The following is a 14,743-nucleotide window of genomic DNA, read 5'->3' as shown; positions in this document are numbered from 1 at the left end:
TTTTGTAAATTGCATCTTTTGGCTCTTCCGTCTCAAAAGGTTGCCGACCCCTGGTCTATACAGATAATAGAATCTAGTATTATCGTAAAATATTTTAAAATATGCTCAAGTCAATAATATGCAAATCCCAACACAACCAAAATGGACACCAGCGAGAAAAGTCTCAAAGGTATTTGAGAGGTGTATAAATTCATTTTAAAATCTTGCACGGCGTAGTTACAATTAATATGGTTATAAAATCCTGTCCGTCTGTTTTTTTTCGGACTTTACTAAAGATTGGATGTATTTGATGTTTTTAATATTTTCGGTAACTAAATAAAAATTAAAAAAAAAGAAAAAACAATTTGGTTTTCACGTGTAATGGCGACATAAACAATGGCCGACATAAGTTTTATTGTACACATTGTAAGCTAAAAATAGAAACAATAGGTCATGGTGTTTAAATTTGCATAGTTATTTAAAAATTTGATCTGCAAAGTTTTGTAAACAAAATAACTATAAAATGGGGCTGTCAGAAATCGATCACGGAGTTCCTTTACAGCCAATCAATGTTTGTCTTACGAAAGTGAAACATCGGGTTATAACTTAGGCTTGATGAAAATAAATAGAAATGTAGCCTTAAACTCAACAAATTATTTTCAAGTTCTCTGGATCTGCAACTTGTATAGCATTGATTCTAAAAATATTACATTTCTGAATTAATTTTAGGCTTAAGTTTTTAATAAAATTTTATCTTTTATTAGTTTTATGGTCCTAAATCTAAAAAAGCACATTTTTATTCCATGTCAACAATATTACGGAAGGAATCTCGTCAACTCGCTGGTGTCCATTATTCAAAATACGCGAACAGGAAAAGCAAAATACCTAACCCTTATTACTCTAACATGACTGTAGTTACAGATCTAGATCTAGATCTACTAGTTTTCAAGTTATTTTCATCTAAAATGTAGATATATATCTACCATCTAGATCTTGAGATCTAGATCTAGATTCTAGATTTATTTGGCCCTGACTAGTCTAATCTACATAGATCTGGAATCTAACTTTTCTTTTTTTTCGTTTCCTGAATTAACAAAAGCTCAAGTTTTTTATTTACATAGTTATTATTTACCTAGCAACTCTGATTTGTCAACATCCGATTTTTCTTCATGTGAAGGATTTCAAATTTGTATTAAAGTAATTTCTCGTGTGAAAACCTGATAATTTAACTCTCAGTATGAGCAAGGAAACGAATTTGAGATATGAGCTACCGCCGAAGTCAACGAAACTAAAACAGCAATATATGCGAAATATACAGGTCAGTAGTCTTGGCCTTGGTCTTTGCCCCGCCCTTTGGCTTAGGTTAGCTGTTTTTTAGCGGCCTTTTTTAGCTTTATGCTACTACTACTACTAGATTCTAGATCTACTTCTAACTAAACTAACTAAACTTTACTTAACTTAAAACTAGTTAGATCTAGATCTTAATCTACTAATCTAATTCTAGATGTAGTTAGATTCTAGATCTCTGATCTAGATGTAATAGTTAGTTTTTTAGTTATTAGGTCTAATATTTAATATTTAATATTATTATTATTATTAAGTCTAAAATAAAGAAATGTAGGCCTAATCAATTATATAATATATAAACTAGAATCTAAGTACAATGTCTCTAAATCTTAATAGGCCTAAGTCTAGTAATTAGTTAATTGTTAATTATTTAATTATAATTAACTCTAGTCTAGTTCTGACTACTAGACTAGTTTACTTACTTACTAAGGCCATTCTAGGCTCTAGGATCTATGTAGTTCATCATTGGAGGGTGGAGTGTATGAGGATCCATACCTCAGCTAGTATATCATAAATTAATAAATTAGTAGGCCTATTTAAAATACTATTTCCTAATTTTACCTTTTAGTATTAATTACATGTAGACACTGTATTGCAGATACAGAGTAAACCAATTGTTAACAAAGCACTAATATTATTATTAATAATTTAAGGCCAAATTGGATCTTGGGACTGTATGTAGATGTAGGCTTAATAAATACAGAATTTTACAAATCTAAACTATTTCTGGTAAGGATTCAAATCCACACTAAAAACGTTTGGTAACTGAGTCCACAGCCACTTGATCAGGCTACTTTTCATAGACTTTCTTTAAAATATTGGGTTCAGGGGTCGTCCATAAATTACTACTCACTCGAAGGTGGGAAGGGAGGTCCGTAATTTTGTGATGATGTGTGATGAGAGGGAGGGGGGTGGTTCAGATGGTGTGACGCCACACTTTTGCATTATAAAACAGCAAAGTTGGAAAACAAGTTTTAACCCTTATTTCGCGTTTTAGGAAACTGTTTTAATAAATTGTAATACGAATTGATTAAAATACTCTCTGATGACAGACAAGAGTTTGAAAAAATATCGATGTTTTAAGAAAAATTCAACTGCAATTTAAAAGGGGGGGGGGGTTTAGACTGAGGTGTGATGTCATTTTAGGGGGGGGCTCTGGTTTTTGTGACAATGTGTGATGGAGGGGGGGGGGGGGTAATAATTGTCAAAAAAAGTGTGACGTCATTTAAAGATGACCCCCTCAGAGGTAATTTCTGGTCTGCTTACAATCATGTATGATATTACTGTTGGAGATCACTGCCTACAGTGATTGACAATAGACCCTTAAATGTATGTATGTGCAGATACAATATAACAATACGAGCCGACCCGCGGTGTATCATACGCTGCTATTTAGTTATTTTATTTTTTTACTTTTTAGTAATTCATAATTTGTGAATTTGACAGTACCAATGCTGCCACTGAAAATATTTGCTTTAAAACACTATCAGTAGCTCGTTAAGGACGATAGCCCCTTACTCCTGAAAGCAGCCTCCTTTTAGTTACTTCCCCTAAGTTTAAAATCCTTTCAAACTAAATTATCTGCCCCTAATAGCCGTCACTAAACCCGGCTCTACGATTGTAAACATTAAGCGTGAACCACAGCTCCCCAGACCATGTAGGGGTGGGGGTGGTAGGGAGCGCGCTTACAGCTTGTTTTCTAACGTCTCCGAGAATTATATATATAGATGATAATTAGAATAAAAAATTTATTTTGTGTAACAGTGTTTATATTATTTGTTTTTTCCATTGGCAGTGTCAAGATGAAGTTATTGATCAGGGTGTTGTGCAAAAGGAGTGAGTATCTCTTATAAACAAATCCAGATTACATATTTTTACATTCTAAGGATAGATTGACAAATACAGACTAGACTGATTTTTACTTACTGTGGTCATCATTTAATACTCATACCAATCTTTTCTGTGTACAGAATAGATCGCAAACAAATTTTGGAGAAATGGGTGGATGAAAGCAACAACAAAATGCAAGCTAAACAGAGAGCAAAGGACCAGAAAAATTTGATCATTGAAATGAAGTTAGCAGGAAGGGCAAGTATATTGGTAAGGTTTATTTATTTTTATTTTTTTTAATTTCATAACAACTGGATGAACAAGTTTTGAGACTGGTGACTAAAACAGTTATCATACATAAAATGATGAAATAGATTCTACCTAATTTGTGTGGCCTCAGTAACTGAACAGAACAGTGTATACTGGCCAGCTTTCCTTATCTGATCCCTAACACCATAATCTTCAACTACATTTCCAAAATATTTTTCCAGCAAAATGGATGTCATTAGTTAAACAGAGACAATTTTTTAATACTATAAGTTTAATAAACAAAATTTAAACACATTTAAATCAGGCTTTATTAATATTATGTGGTACATTTTCAGGTACGTCAGCGAGCGCTAGCACTGAAACTTGAAGCCGATCAGAAGATGTATGAAGAGGAGTTAGCTAAAGTTGGGAAAGCTTTTCACAAGCAAAGAATGTAAACAGATCTGAAGCTAATGTTCAAAATGTGTGAGCTATGCAAGTTTTGCAGAATCCTCAATGGGAAGTTTTGTGTTAATTTGTTGACTTGCCATTCTTGTCAGTCATTTTGCACTAATGGTAATTTAACCTGGTTCTAACCCTAAGGGATCAAGTCTAGCTACTTGCTTTATCAGATGTTTAAATGGTTCTTGAAATTCAGTAAGTAATGTATTTTCTAAAAGTGTATGACTGTTTATTTTTAAAACTTGCTGTTGCATTAATATTTTGTACATATTTGGCCGGTGTGTGAATTAAGACAATATGTCAGCTTCTATTTTGTAAATATTTTACCTTGTGTGCAAGAACTGAGGACTCTTCTACAGCAGTAACAATAATTCTTTTAAAACATCCTTATCTGTGTTCAAATATATTATTGGTCATTTGTACTATTCAAGTTATAAAATATTGCACTTTATTGCTTGATTAAATTAGGTGTTTCATCAAATATGATTTCTGTTTATTTATGAGCTTTGAAATGCAAAGAAACAGAAAACAATGAGTTTAATTAAATTGTGAATTGAATGCAATGATCTATAATAAAGAATAGTGTCAAGTAAAATTTAACAAAGTTGTTAGTATAAAATATTACATTTCTGATCATCAGATTTTTATTAATGTAAAAGCATTTTCTTAGTTGTTTTTTTTTTAAATACAGCATTATTTAATAATTTAGCCAGATATATTTAGAAGTCAAACACCGTTAAAATGTTTCATCATTTTATTTATATATAAAATAATAACAATCATACACCTGTTTTACAGCAAAGTTCATTTGCCAGTAATTTATTCAGTAAACAAAACATTTGGTAAATTACTTTCACAATCAATCTATAAAAAATTCAAGTTGAAAAAATATATATCTACATTTAAACCAACTAAAAATTAACCAAAACAAAACAATTGAAATTCAAGTCGGCCAGTTTTAAGTTTAGTAACTTGCATGGACTATCAAAAGAAGCAGTCAAAAACTTTTGATATGAGATATGATCCATCAATGCTCATCTCCTGAAAGATTTTTTTTTACTAAAAGAATTGTAGAATAAATAAAAAGTTAAAGCAATTCTTTTTTTGCAATAACTTTTAAAAGAAATGCAGCTTCCCATACAGTGCAGATAGAGAAACTAGTATATTTGTAACAATGAAATAAATACAGTCAATAAATTAAAATTAGATCATTTCTAGCAATTAACCACAACATAATCAAATTTGTATGGAGCTGTGAAGTTGATAAGAGAAACTATGAAACATCAATCTCAAACATGTACAAAATGTTTACAGTATTTATGATTGTTGTAATGTTTTTGATCAACACTCAGACTTCAGACAGCAAGCACACAGCCTAGTTATCCAAGTAACATGGTTATAGATTTTTATTTTACAATATCAGAAAGATCTTCAACAATTATAGAAAACTAAGCAACTGACAATGCAATATAAATTTTGGTATCATTAAATGATACAAATAAAAGATGATAATTTTCTCATTGTTTTGGACTGAATGTGGTCTCAACTAGTAGACAAAACAATGTGATCTATCAATATTTACAATTGTAATACTGCTACATTTAAATCACCTCCACCTCTTCAGTGTCTGAGACAGTGAGGTAATTTTAATTAGATGTAGCCTTACATTGAGAAAATTGTTCATGACGTTTTCATACAATCACTCTGAACATTTAATTTAGCAAATAGAAGAAAATCATATCCTACAACACAAGTTCATTATGTCAAACATGTTTAAATACAAACCCTCCAACAATGCACATATACCACATAAACATAGGTGCACAGTCAACACAGTAGGGTTCTTTATTTACAAAAATCCTCATCAGCCCTTCACGACAAGGTTTATACATACTGCAGTCAGACAGCAAACAGCCAGAGAATTTACAGGCAATCATCTACAGCCAAAAGCTGTTTGAGAAACTAAATGGCACAGCACTATGATACAACCCAATACCTTAGAGATACCAGCACTATGATACAACCTAAGTACTTTACCTCAGAGATACCAGCACTATGATACAACCCAGCACTTTACCTCACAGATACCAGTACTATGATACAACCCAGCCCTTTACCTCACAGATACCAGCACTATGATACAACCCAGCCCTTTACCTCACAGATACCAGCACTATGATACAACCCAAGTACTTTACCTCAGAGATACCAGCACTATGATACAACCCAGCACTTTATCTCAGAGATAGTAGCACTATGATACAACCCAGCACTTTATCTCAGAGATAGTAGCACTATGATACAACCCAGCACTTTATCTCAGAGATACCAGCACTATGATACAACCCAGAGATACCAGCACTATGATACAACCCAGAGATACCAGCACTATGATACAACCCAGAGATACCAGCACTATAATAAAACCCAAGCACTTACAAGGATAGCTGACAACAAAAATGAAAGGTACATTTGAACAATCATAGACTTTGAAATGTTCTCCTTCATATGTGTTCAATAAAAGTAACAACACAACTCTACTATGTGCAAAGCTGGCTAAAACATCAAACAAAAAAACAAGGAAATTAAAAATGACATTTGCAATGTTTTTACTATTGAAGTTTTGGAAAAGCTGTTTTGAGAAAATTGTAGTTCATGAGTATTTTAACTCAAAACTGATAAAACAATTTCAGAAGCAAAATACAGAGGACAACATTTTTATAAAATTGATTTATGATATAAACATGCATAAAGATAAATGAAGATTGCAATTTAAAAAAAATTCATTATCTCGATATATTGCGTAGCATATGATAGGACATTGCATCTGCTGCCTCTGTTACTTCTGCATGCAGTCTTAAGCACTAACTTAATATTCCAAGGCAGCTTTAGATTAAACACAACTTTTTATTCTTTATATGCATCTTAAGTTTCAAGATTTTTTAAAGTTAAAGCAAGCTAAGCAACCTCTTTATACGAAAAAATGGTTCCAGAATTAGATCTTTGAAAAAATAGAAGAAAAATTATAAGGGTCAAATTTTATGTTGATACTTGATTTAAAGCCAGAATGCAAAACTTAGATTGGTGAAAGGCAACAACAAAACAAATCTGGCCATACATGAATTAACAAGGATTCTACATGCAGAGCTTTGTGTTGAAATACCAAGCATTGGTTGACTAACGAAGTCAGTGTTAGTTTACAGTACAGATTTACATTCAATGTCAATGGTGTCAGAGTAGAAGAGATAAACATTTTTTGGTCATTGATATTTATATTTTGGTTGTTGATAGAAACAAAATATTTAAACAAGGATGAGCTCAGAGCTTCTGAGATGGATATTTTAAACTTTTGATTAAACTATATGATGTGAGATGTTTTTCTATTATTACTGATATTGACTATTAATATTATCATATTTTATTTTTAGAAGTTGTGAAGACATTCAACAAAATTATATTGTTAATGATATCTAATCTGATGAAGACCTTAATCAGAAACATGAGTAAATTTTTATATTTGATCCTATTTGTATTTAAGATAAATGCGATTGACTATTCTGTTTCTAATATTGCATAGTTGGATGTAGAAGTTTAGGGCCATTTCTTAGCTAGCTTACATGAGAAATGTTTCAATGTATTTGTACCTCAAGTCCAACCTAGTACAGCCCCTTTGTACTTCTGTTTTTCCTGCTAACAAACATGGTAGATTCAAAAATATTGTGGCTACCCAGGGTATGAGAGGAATGTACTAAATTTGCCAGGGCATTCTCTCTGCTCTCCATTTAAAACCAAAACTTTTTGTTTAGCTAAACAATATAAAATATAGCTCAGTCTTATGTATATGTTTTTGCAAACAATTGAAACATCACCTTCATGTTTAATAGCAGTAAAAATTGTACTGCCAGCCATTTAATCCTTTTTCAACTAATGTTTTGCCCAGTTCATGAATTAATCAATCACTTTATATTTATACATTCAAGAAGCATTGAAAAGTAAATTATTTGTATTGCCCATATACAAAGCTTTCAATAAAATGTATTTTTAATACAGTATATTTACATACATTTCACATACAGCATCAAGGTTTTCTATACACACATAAAATTGTTAACACAGTAACCATAGCAACTATCAGATTTCCTCCAGTGAAGAGCTCATATTATGAAAAAATGTTGCATAAAAATGAACAATTCCAATTGATAAATATAAATTGAAGCATAGTTTGTTTGGGATTGCCAGTGAGTGTACACAGCAACTCCCAGAAAACACGTCGAGGAAATCTTGGCTTTTCTTTTTTGTCTCTCATTTAAAAAATTTTATCTGGCGACATCTCAGGTTTGAGGAAATGAAAAGGAATGATGAGCAGAGACTATCACAGATAGAGAGGTGGCCGACCACCCTCCTCACGGTACCATCTCTTTACACAGATTCCTCAGTCCACACAGTGATGCCGGGCGATCCATCTCCCAAAAAGTCGGTCAATCTTTGCTTGCTTGGTGTGATTTCTTGACCAAGTTTCCAGATTTTTTTTTTTTTGGTCTGATTGTCCACTTTGTGGCCAGACTCTGGAGACAGTCACACTATGGCAAAGTTTATAAGGCAACAAGTTAAACATGAAGATGCTCGCCCTTGGAGAGAAATGTTGAGAGGGAAAGTTTTTTTTTATTTTCCACCACCTATCGCAGGCAACCGATTGGTCAATGCTGTTTCAGCGCAACAAGAGTTACACTTGCGCTCCTAAAGAAGGAAAAAAAAATTGCTTAGTATGCGCAAATATTTTTTTTAAATGAAATGTGAATGAGTACAATTTAAGGACTATTTGGAGTGAAAAGAATACTTTGGATTACTAGACATCCATTACTTAAAGAAGACAAGTTATGACAAAGGATCAAAATGTATCAAAGGGGAATAACCAGCAATAAACTTATCCATAGTTTTTGCCAAAACTTTTAAGCATATCATAGAACCTAACAGGCTATTAAAAAATGGCACAGATATAACCAATAATGATAATGGCCAGATAAATTTATTCATCCCTAATTAAAAAGCAGCATTAAAGTATAATTAGGAGTTGCCATATCTTACATCAAGTTACAAGCAATAGTTAGAGCATAGCAAGGGAGATAATGAACACAAAGTCAAAAAGCAAAAATTATATAGTCTCTCCATCTCTCTCTCTCTCTCTTTATATACATATATGAGTGATAACCTACCCATTGCCTTACGTCCTCCTGGTACCTCTCAAATTCATCACACCACTGGTCAAACTTGCGCATCCATCTCTGTTCTATCTGCTCTTTACCTAAAACAGATCAAATGTGTTACAGAAACATGCTGGCCTGTTTATATGCTGGCATATTGTATGTAAAGTATTAACAGTTTGTCTTTACAGTTTACAAGGAAAACCTTTCTTGCTGATCAGACATGTAAAAATGTGCCACCCTTTTCTGACCAGACCATCAATATAGCAGATGAAGTAGAGTTCACCTATGACCTCGGCTTGTGGAGGAGATGAGTTTAAGTTAACTAGGGCTAAAACACATCAGAGTTGGGTTAGACTCAGGGACATCTTTAGTCTCCAACCAGCAAATCAAGTTCAGAAACTGATTTGAGCCTGGTCAGTAAACTTGCATTGTGATTCTATTGAAGCAAGTGTATTAGTCATTCAATTATTGCTGTATCAATGAAATGAAAAGAACTTCCTAGCAAGTGTATTGGTCATTCAAATATTGTTGTATCAATGAAATGAAAAGAACCTCCTACTTGTTTCTATAGCTAGCGTGTACTCGGCCACAGTTCTGCGGAGACTGTCAGACGCCACATACGTCCCCTCGTCAGACTTCCTCAAATCTGTGATGATCAGCGAGTTATCCTGCGCTAGGATGTGCCTGTCTCCACTAACTCCTGTGCCATTCTTGGTCCACTTGACACTGCCACTGATGTGGAGTTTGAAATCCACTCTTAATGTTGCAGAGCTCCCAGATATTTTAAACACTTTTTCAGCCGCTGTGAACATAAATATTAGAGTGTGTTGAAATATTAACATTTAGAATCCTTTTTATACTTTGTCAGTGACATTTTTTAAAATTCTGATTTTTAGAAAACTAATTTAAAAAGTCCATCATTAGCTTCATGAGAACTTTAAAACTGAATAAGATAAAACTATAAAAAATAGCTAACATGGACAATAAAACTGTCATTTATAAAAGGTTGAATAAGACAACAATACTGACACTGAGAAAAGATAGACATTGACAGGAAACTGACATAGAGAAAAGATAGACATTGACAGGAAGCTGACATAGAGAAAAGATAGACATTGACATGGACAAAAGGTTGACATAAACAACAAAGATGACACAGAGAAAAGATAGACATTGACAGGAAACTGACATAGAGAAAAGATAGACATTGACAGGAAGCTGACATAGAGAAAAGATAGACATTGACATGGACAAAAGGTTGACATAAACAACAAAGATGACACAGAGAAAAGATAGACATTGACAGGAAGCTGACAAAAGACTAACAAGAACAAAAGTCTGACTGAAACAAAAATGCTCAGAACTGTCAAAATGACAACTGACTAAAGGCTGACAAAACATAAAGCTTTGTTTCCTGATTGTACTATTTGAGCACTGGTTGTGAAATAAAAATGGATACCATGCCATGTAAGATGGATAGAAATTATAGAAGTTGCAACTTTTGTTTGTCAGCTGATTGGTCTGCCAGAAATTAATTAACGAGGATTTTTTAAAGGTCACCATTTTAACATATGGACTGATGTATTGCCAATGTTTTCACATACTGCCATTTGAATGTATTAGCTATGATGTGAAGAAATATATTTGTGTCAGAACTAGCAACTTACTATAGAGCTCTCCAACAAGTTTTCTAATGGACTCTTCCAATGAGTAGGACAGCATGTCCAGATGGGAGTATAGTATCAAACTGAAAAAAAAAAAAAATGTATAGCTTATTCAAACTTGTAATTAGGGTGCATTTCACCAATATGATAGCCATTAAACAGTATCAAACTGAAAACAAATATTGATAGCTTATTAAAACTTTTAATTAGGGTGCATTTCACCAGTATGATAGCCATTAAAACAGATCGTAAACCTTTACTATTAATTACATTTTTTAACCAGGGGACGATTCTTTAAATATGATGAAAACTGTTAAAACAAATTTTGAAACCATTACAGATAATTAAAATTTTTAATTAGCGGTGATGGGTGACTTCATCAAATAGAATAAGCATCAAAACAAATTGTAAACATTTACATTTAATTAAAAATTTTAAATGAAAGGGGGGGGGGGGGACATTTTACCAAATATGATATTGTTTAGAACAATTATCTAAGAAGCAGGGAAACTTGAACAAAAAGTACATCCATGCTTACTTTCTTCTCTCGTTAGACTTTGCTCTACATTCTCCTAATTGACTGTCCCATCCACAGTAGGGATCATAGAGACACAGGTCAATTTTCTTGTATTTGTCACAAGTTTCCACAGAAAGCTGGCCGACAGCCACATCAGTGCCAAAGTAAATCCATTGATTCTGTGGCCAGATAAATATAATGTTAATCATACCATTCTTATTTTATTCCTGATGGATAATTAATGGGTCTAGTTTACTTGTATCTATTTACTTTTGGAGTAAAAATATTTTATTTTAGAGGTTTTAGCTTAATATATAAAAATTGTACAGAATTATAATTTTGTGTTTGCATAAAGTGTTAGTATAGCTGCTACATAAAATGTATTTCAGTTTAAGTTTTGAGGTCTGGCATTATAGCCATAAATCTTTGTGCAGCAAATACAAAAGCTATTTCAAAGAGAAAGTATTCACATAATGAACCATTTGAAGAAAAAAAGAACTCACATAAAGAAGTAAATCCCAGATGAGGCGACTAGATGCATCATTGTTGAATGGGATATAGCTTGTTACAATGTGGGTTTTATGGGGATCCAGCTCTGTAAGGCTTGCCCAGGCTGCTATTTTATAGATCACTCCAGTACCTGGTTGTGATAAAGAATGTGTATTTCCATTATATAATACTGCTAATTTTATAGATCACTACAGTACCTAATAAACAATGGCATGTGTATCTCCATACCCAATTTTTACAATAAAAGTAAAAAGTAAAGTTCCCTTTTCAAACCTGACAGTGAAGTAGAGTTCACTTGTTTCTGTGACCTCGGCATATGAATTTTTACAATACACTTAAATCAAATTAGTTACAGTGCGACATGAACAGATTCTTTCCAAATGATGTTAGTATTTGATGTGGGTTTGAACCAGTATTATACTGGAAGGGTACAGAGCGTGGCCTTGTTTGGGTGAATATTTTGTTCATGTACAGATATTTATTATCAATAGGAGAAGTTACATGTCTGCCCCTAAGTGTATAAAGAAGCAGGGATCTAAATTCCTTATTGCTAAAAATAATGAACTACATGAATGACCATGTGGTGCCAAGAAGTTTGTAACTTTTGGAAAGTTCTGTATGTTAATTACAAGATATTTTCCCATGTATTAGTCTTTGTGATAGTGAAAAGCTGAATAAAAATCTGTGTTAAAATTTATGCAATGAAGATCTAACTAACTCTATGTTAAACTTGTGACAGTGAAGAGCTAACTAAACTTTCTATTAAACATGAGAAAATGAAGACCTGAGCTCTAAAATTTATGATAGAGAAGAACTAAGCCCTATATTAAACTTGAGGTAAGGAAGAGCCAACTAAGCTCTGTATTAACCTTGTGGCAGTGAAGAGCTAAACAACCTTTATGTTAAACTTGTGGTACTAAAGAGCCATCAAATGCTTGCACTCACTTGTTGATGTGAAAAACACCAAGTCCCTGGGTCCAGCAATATTATTGACAACCACCAACTTGTACAGCAGGCAGTCAGCTTTGTAAAATATTGGCCTCCCAAAGGTCTGAGACACAGCTTTATCCATCAACATACTCAGACGTGACACAAAGTTGATGAAGTTGTACGGCAGCTGGGTGTGTTTGTTTAAAGCTGAGCACTGCGGACGTATAGTGGGAGTGGTTAGCACACATGACAACATATAAATAGAACTTGACAACAAAGACAAAATTTATTAACAAGAAGAGTGTGTACTCCAGGTCAAAATACATTTGGCAAAAAATATGGGAAGAATGAGTGTATGCTACACAATATCACATACATTTAAGAAGAATGATTGTACATAATTAAAGAAAAGTTATAAATATATTATTTAAAAAAACTAAAGTGGAGCTAGTCTGAAGTGTGTGCCAACAGATGGTGTAACAACTGACAGGTACTGGTTGACCTACATTGCCAGGCCTGGGGGTGGGGATCTCCCCCGGTGAGACGGGGAGCCACATGGACTGCGCTGTTGACTGCTCCTTGAAGGTGCCATCAAACGCCTTGTCAATCTCAGTGTTGGTAAAGCCACAGATGGCTGAAGCTGTGTAGCCATTTCTAGACATGGAAAAAACATTTCAACAAGTCAGTTACCAGTTTAAAAAAAAACAACTATAAAAATTAAAAAAAAATTGAGTTTCTGTTTTAAAATATTAAATTTGAATATAATTTAAAATGAACGTAAACATTAGTTTGAAAATGTAAGTTTTTATTTGTACTAAATGTAGAAAAAGTACTCACACGTTGGTTGTAAACAAGCCGTAGAATGTGTCCCCAACTCTGTACACATCCTCTGTAAAATTTAATTGTAAATCATTAATTAAGTTGTAAATAACTCAATCATGAAATTAATTAGTTCTAATAATTTTTATATACAATTTATTTTTATTGCGTAAATATTTAAAAAAACACCCTATATAATTATATTTAAAAAAAAAATCTCATTTGTATTGAGAAGAAAAAAAGATTTGTCAAAATTCGCTTCTAAACTGAAACATTTTGACGGTACTCACGAATTTCATCAAAATAATACGGGTATTCTCCAGGTAGGGAACAGTTGAGACGAGCTTTCATAAAAGATGTCCACAAGTTTTGTAAATGGCTGTACCCTCCATAGTCATTCTGTGGGGAAAAGAAAATATACAATGACTACATTATAAGTGGCTAACACAGTGCTAAAAGGTTGATTCAAATTTTTAAAATAAAATTCAAATCATTCATACATTTGGTAATATTACAGTTTATTTTATAATTACAAGTGTTAATTAATCTATGTAAAAAATTAATTTGTCTTCACTGGACAGAGCATGGGACAGTTAGGTCAAGAATGACGGCTAACTCTTGAGTATGGTGCCTGGACTCCTAATGATATCACTGAGTCAACCCAGCGCTAATGGGTACCTGACAACACTACCCCTTCATACGTCAGGTCTGAGATAGTCGATAGAATATTCTTTCAGACAAGCAAGAGCCAGAATATAACTAGTTTGTGCTGGGGTAACTACGAGGGCTAGAATGCCTTGTTGAACTGGGGTAACTACCAGAGAGCAAGAGCCAGAATATACCTTGTTGAGCTGGGGTAACAAAGTGAACATACCTTGCACACTCTGGCTACCCTGGAGTAAATCTTTTTACCACAGTTGGTGTATTCTAGGGCAACTTCACGGAAAAAGAAATATAAATAAGGTCCCACTTCAAAAGATCCAACAAATTGAGGCTCTGTAATATAAAAAACAAACGGCTGAATTGTTATTGGGTTATTGGCTGAGAGCGTTAAAGGTAAAATATTCAAGTGAAATACTTCAAACATAACCTACACAAAGATTCTTAAAAGAATTATTTGACCTTATATAATCTCATTATATTAAGGTTTCTATATAGAACAATTTTTAAATCTAGTTAAACATGATTTGTGATTAATAACAGCTTATGCTAGAGCAATTAATTTTGTTTTT

The 14,743-nt window shown here is 33.1% G+C and overlaps 2 protein-coding genes across 3 annotated transcripts in view; one reads left to right on the top strand and one right to left on the bottom strand.

Annotated features, from left to right (window-relative positions):
- The first annotated feature begins 1,089 nt into the window (after positions 1-1,089).
- Positions 1,090-4,348, top strand: LOC131936816 (cilia- and flagella-associated protein 141). The gene is made up of 4 exons (XM_059293894.1): positions 1,090-1,297; positions 3,122-3,162; positions 3,297-3,426; positions 3,762-4,348. Exons 1-4 carry the CDS (start codon positions 1,217-1,219, stop codon positions 3,861-3,863), a joined length of 354 nt encoding a protein of 117 aa, XP_059149877.1. The 5' UTR covers positions 1,090-1,216; the 3' UTR covers positions 3,864-4,348.
- Positions 4,349-4,603: 255 nt separating this feature from the next.
- The window catches only part of LOC131936784 (semaphorin-2A), a 136,506-nt gene continuing 126,366 nt past the window's right edge, over positions 4,604-14,743 (bottom strand). For both annotated transcript variants that reach the window (XM_059293849.1, XM_059293848.1), the window contains exons 10-20: positions 14,386-14,507; positions 13,802-13,910; positions 13,530-13,581; positions 13,199-13,346; positions 12,708-12,906; positions 11,756-11,892; positions 11,274-11,431; positions 10,739-10,818; positions 9,631-9,873; positions 9,081-9,169; positions 4,604-8,604 (exon numbers count right to left, since the gene is read on the bottom strand). In XM_059293849.1, coding sequence (XP_059149832.1) covers positions 8,530-8,604; positions 9,081-9,169; positions 9,631-9,873; positions 10,739-10,818; positions 11,274-11,431; positions 11,756-11,892; positions 12,708-12,906; positions 13,199-13,346; positions 13,530-13,581; positions 13,802-13,910; positions 14,386-14,507 — 1,412 coding nt within the window. In that variant the 3' untranslated portion in view covers positions 4,604-8,529. The remainder of the gene's footprint in view (positions 8,605-9,080; positions 9,170-9,630; positions 9,874-10,738; positions 10,819-11,273; positions 11,432-11,755; positions 11,893-12,707; positions 12,907-13,198; positions 13,347-13,529; positions 13,582-13,801; positions 13,911-14,385; positions 14,508-14,743) is intronic.

Source organism: Physella acuta, unplaced genomic scaffold (assembly GCF_028476545.2).
Source record: "Physella acuta isolate Inbredline_101_S28 unplaced genomic scaffold, ASM2847654v3 ptg000187l, whole genome shotgun sequence".
Classification (NCBI taxonomy): Eukaryota; Metazoa; Mollusca; class Gastropoda; family Physidae; genus Physella; species Physella acuta.
Note: the sequence above shows the minus strand (reverse complement) of the source record. Positions and strands in the feature narration are given on the sequence as shown.

What these genes read in the sequence shown, in the direction of transcription:
- LOC131936816 (XM_059293894.1), top strand. Translation starts at nt 1,217, where the DNA reads ATGAGCAAGGAAACGAATTTGAGATATGAGCTACCGCCGAAGTCAACG. An exon ending in AATATATGCGAAATATACAG is followed by an intron (nt 1,298 to 3,121) that starts GTCAGTAGTCTT and finishes TTCCATTGGCAG; the next exon opens with TGTCAAGATGAAGTTATTGA. An exon ending in CAGGAAGGGCAAGTATATTG is followed by an intron (nt 3,427 to 3,761) that starts GTAAGGTTTATT and finishes GTACATTTTCAG; the next exon opens with GTACGTCAGCGAGCGCTAGC.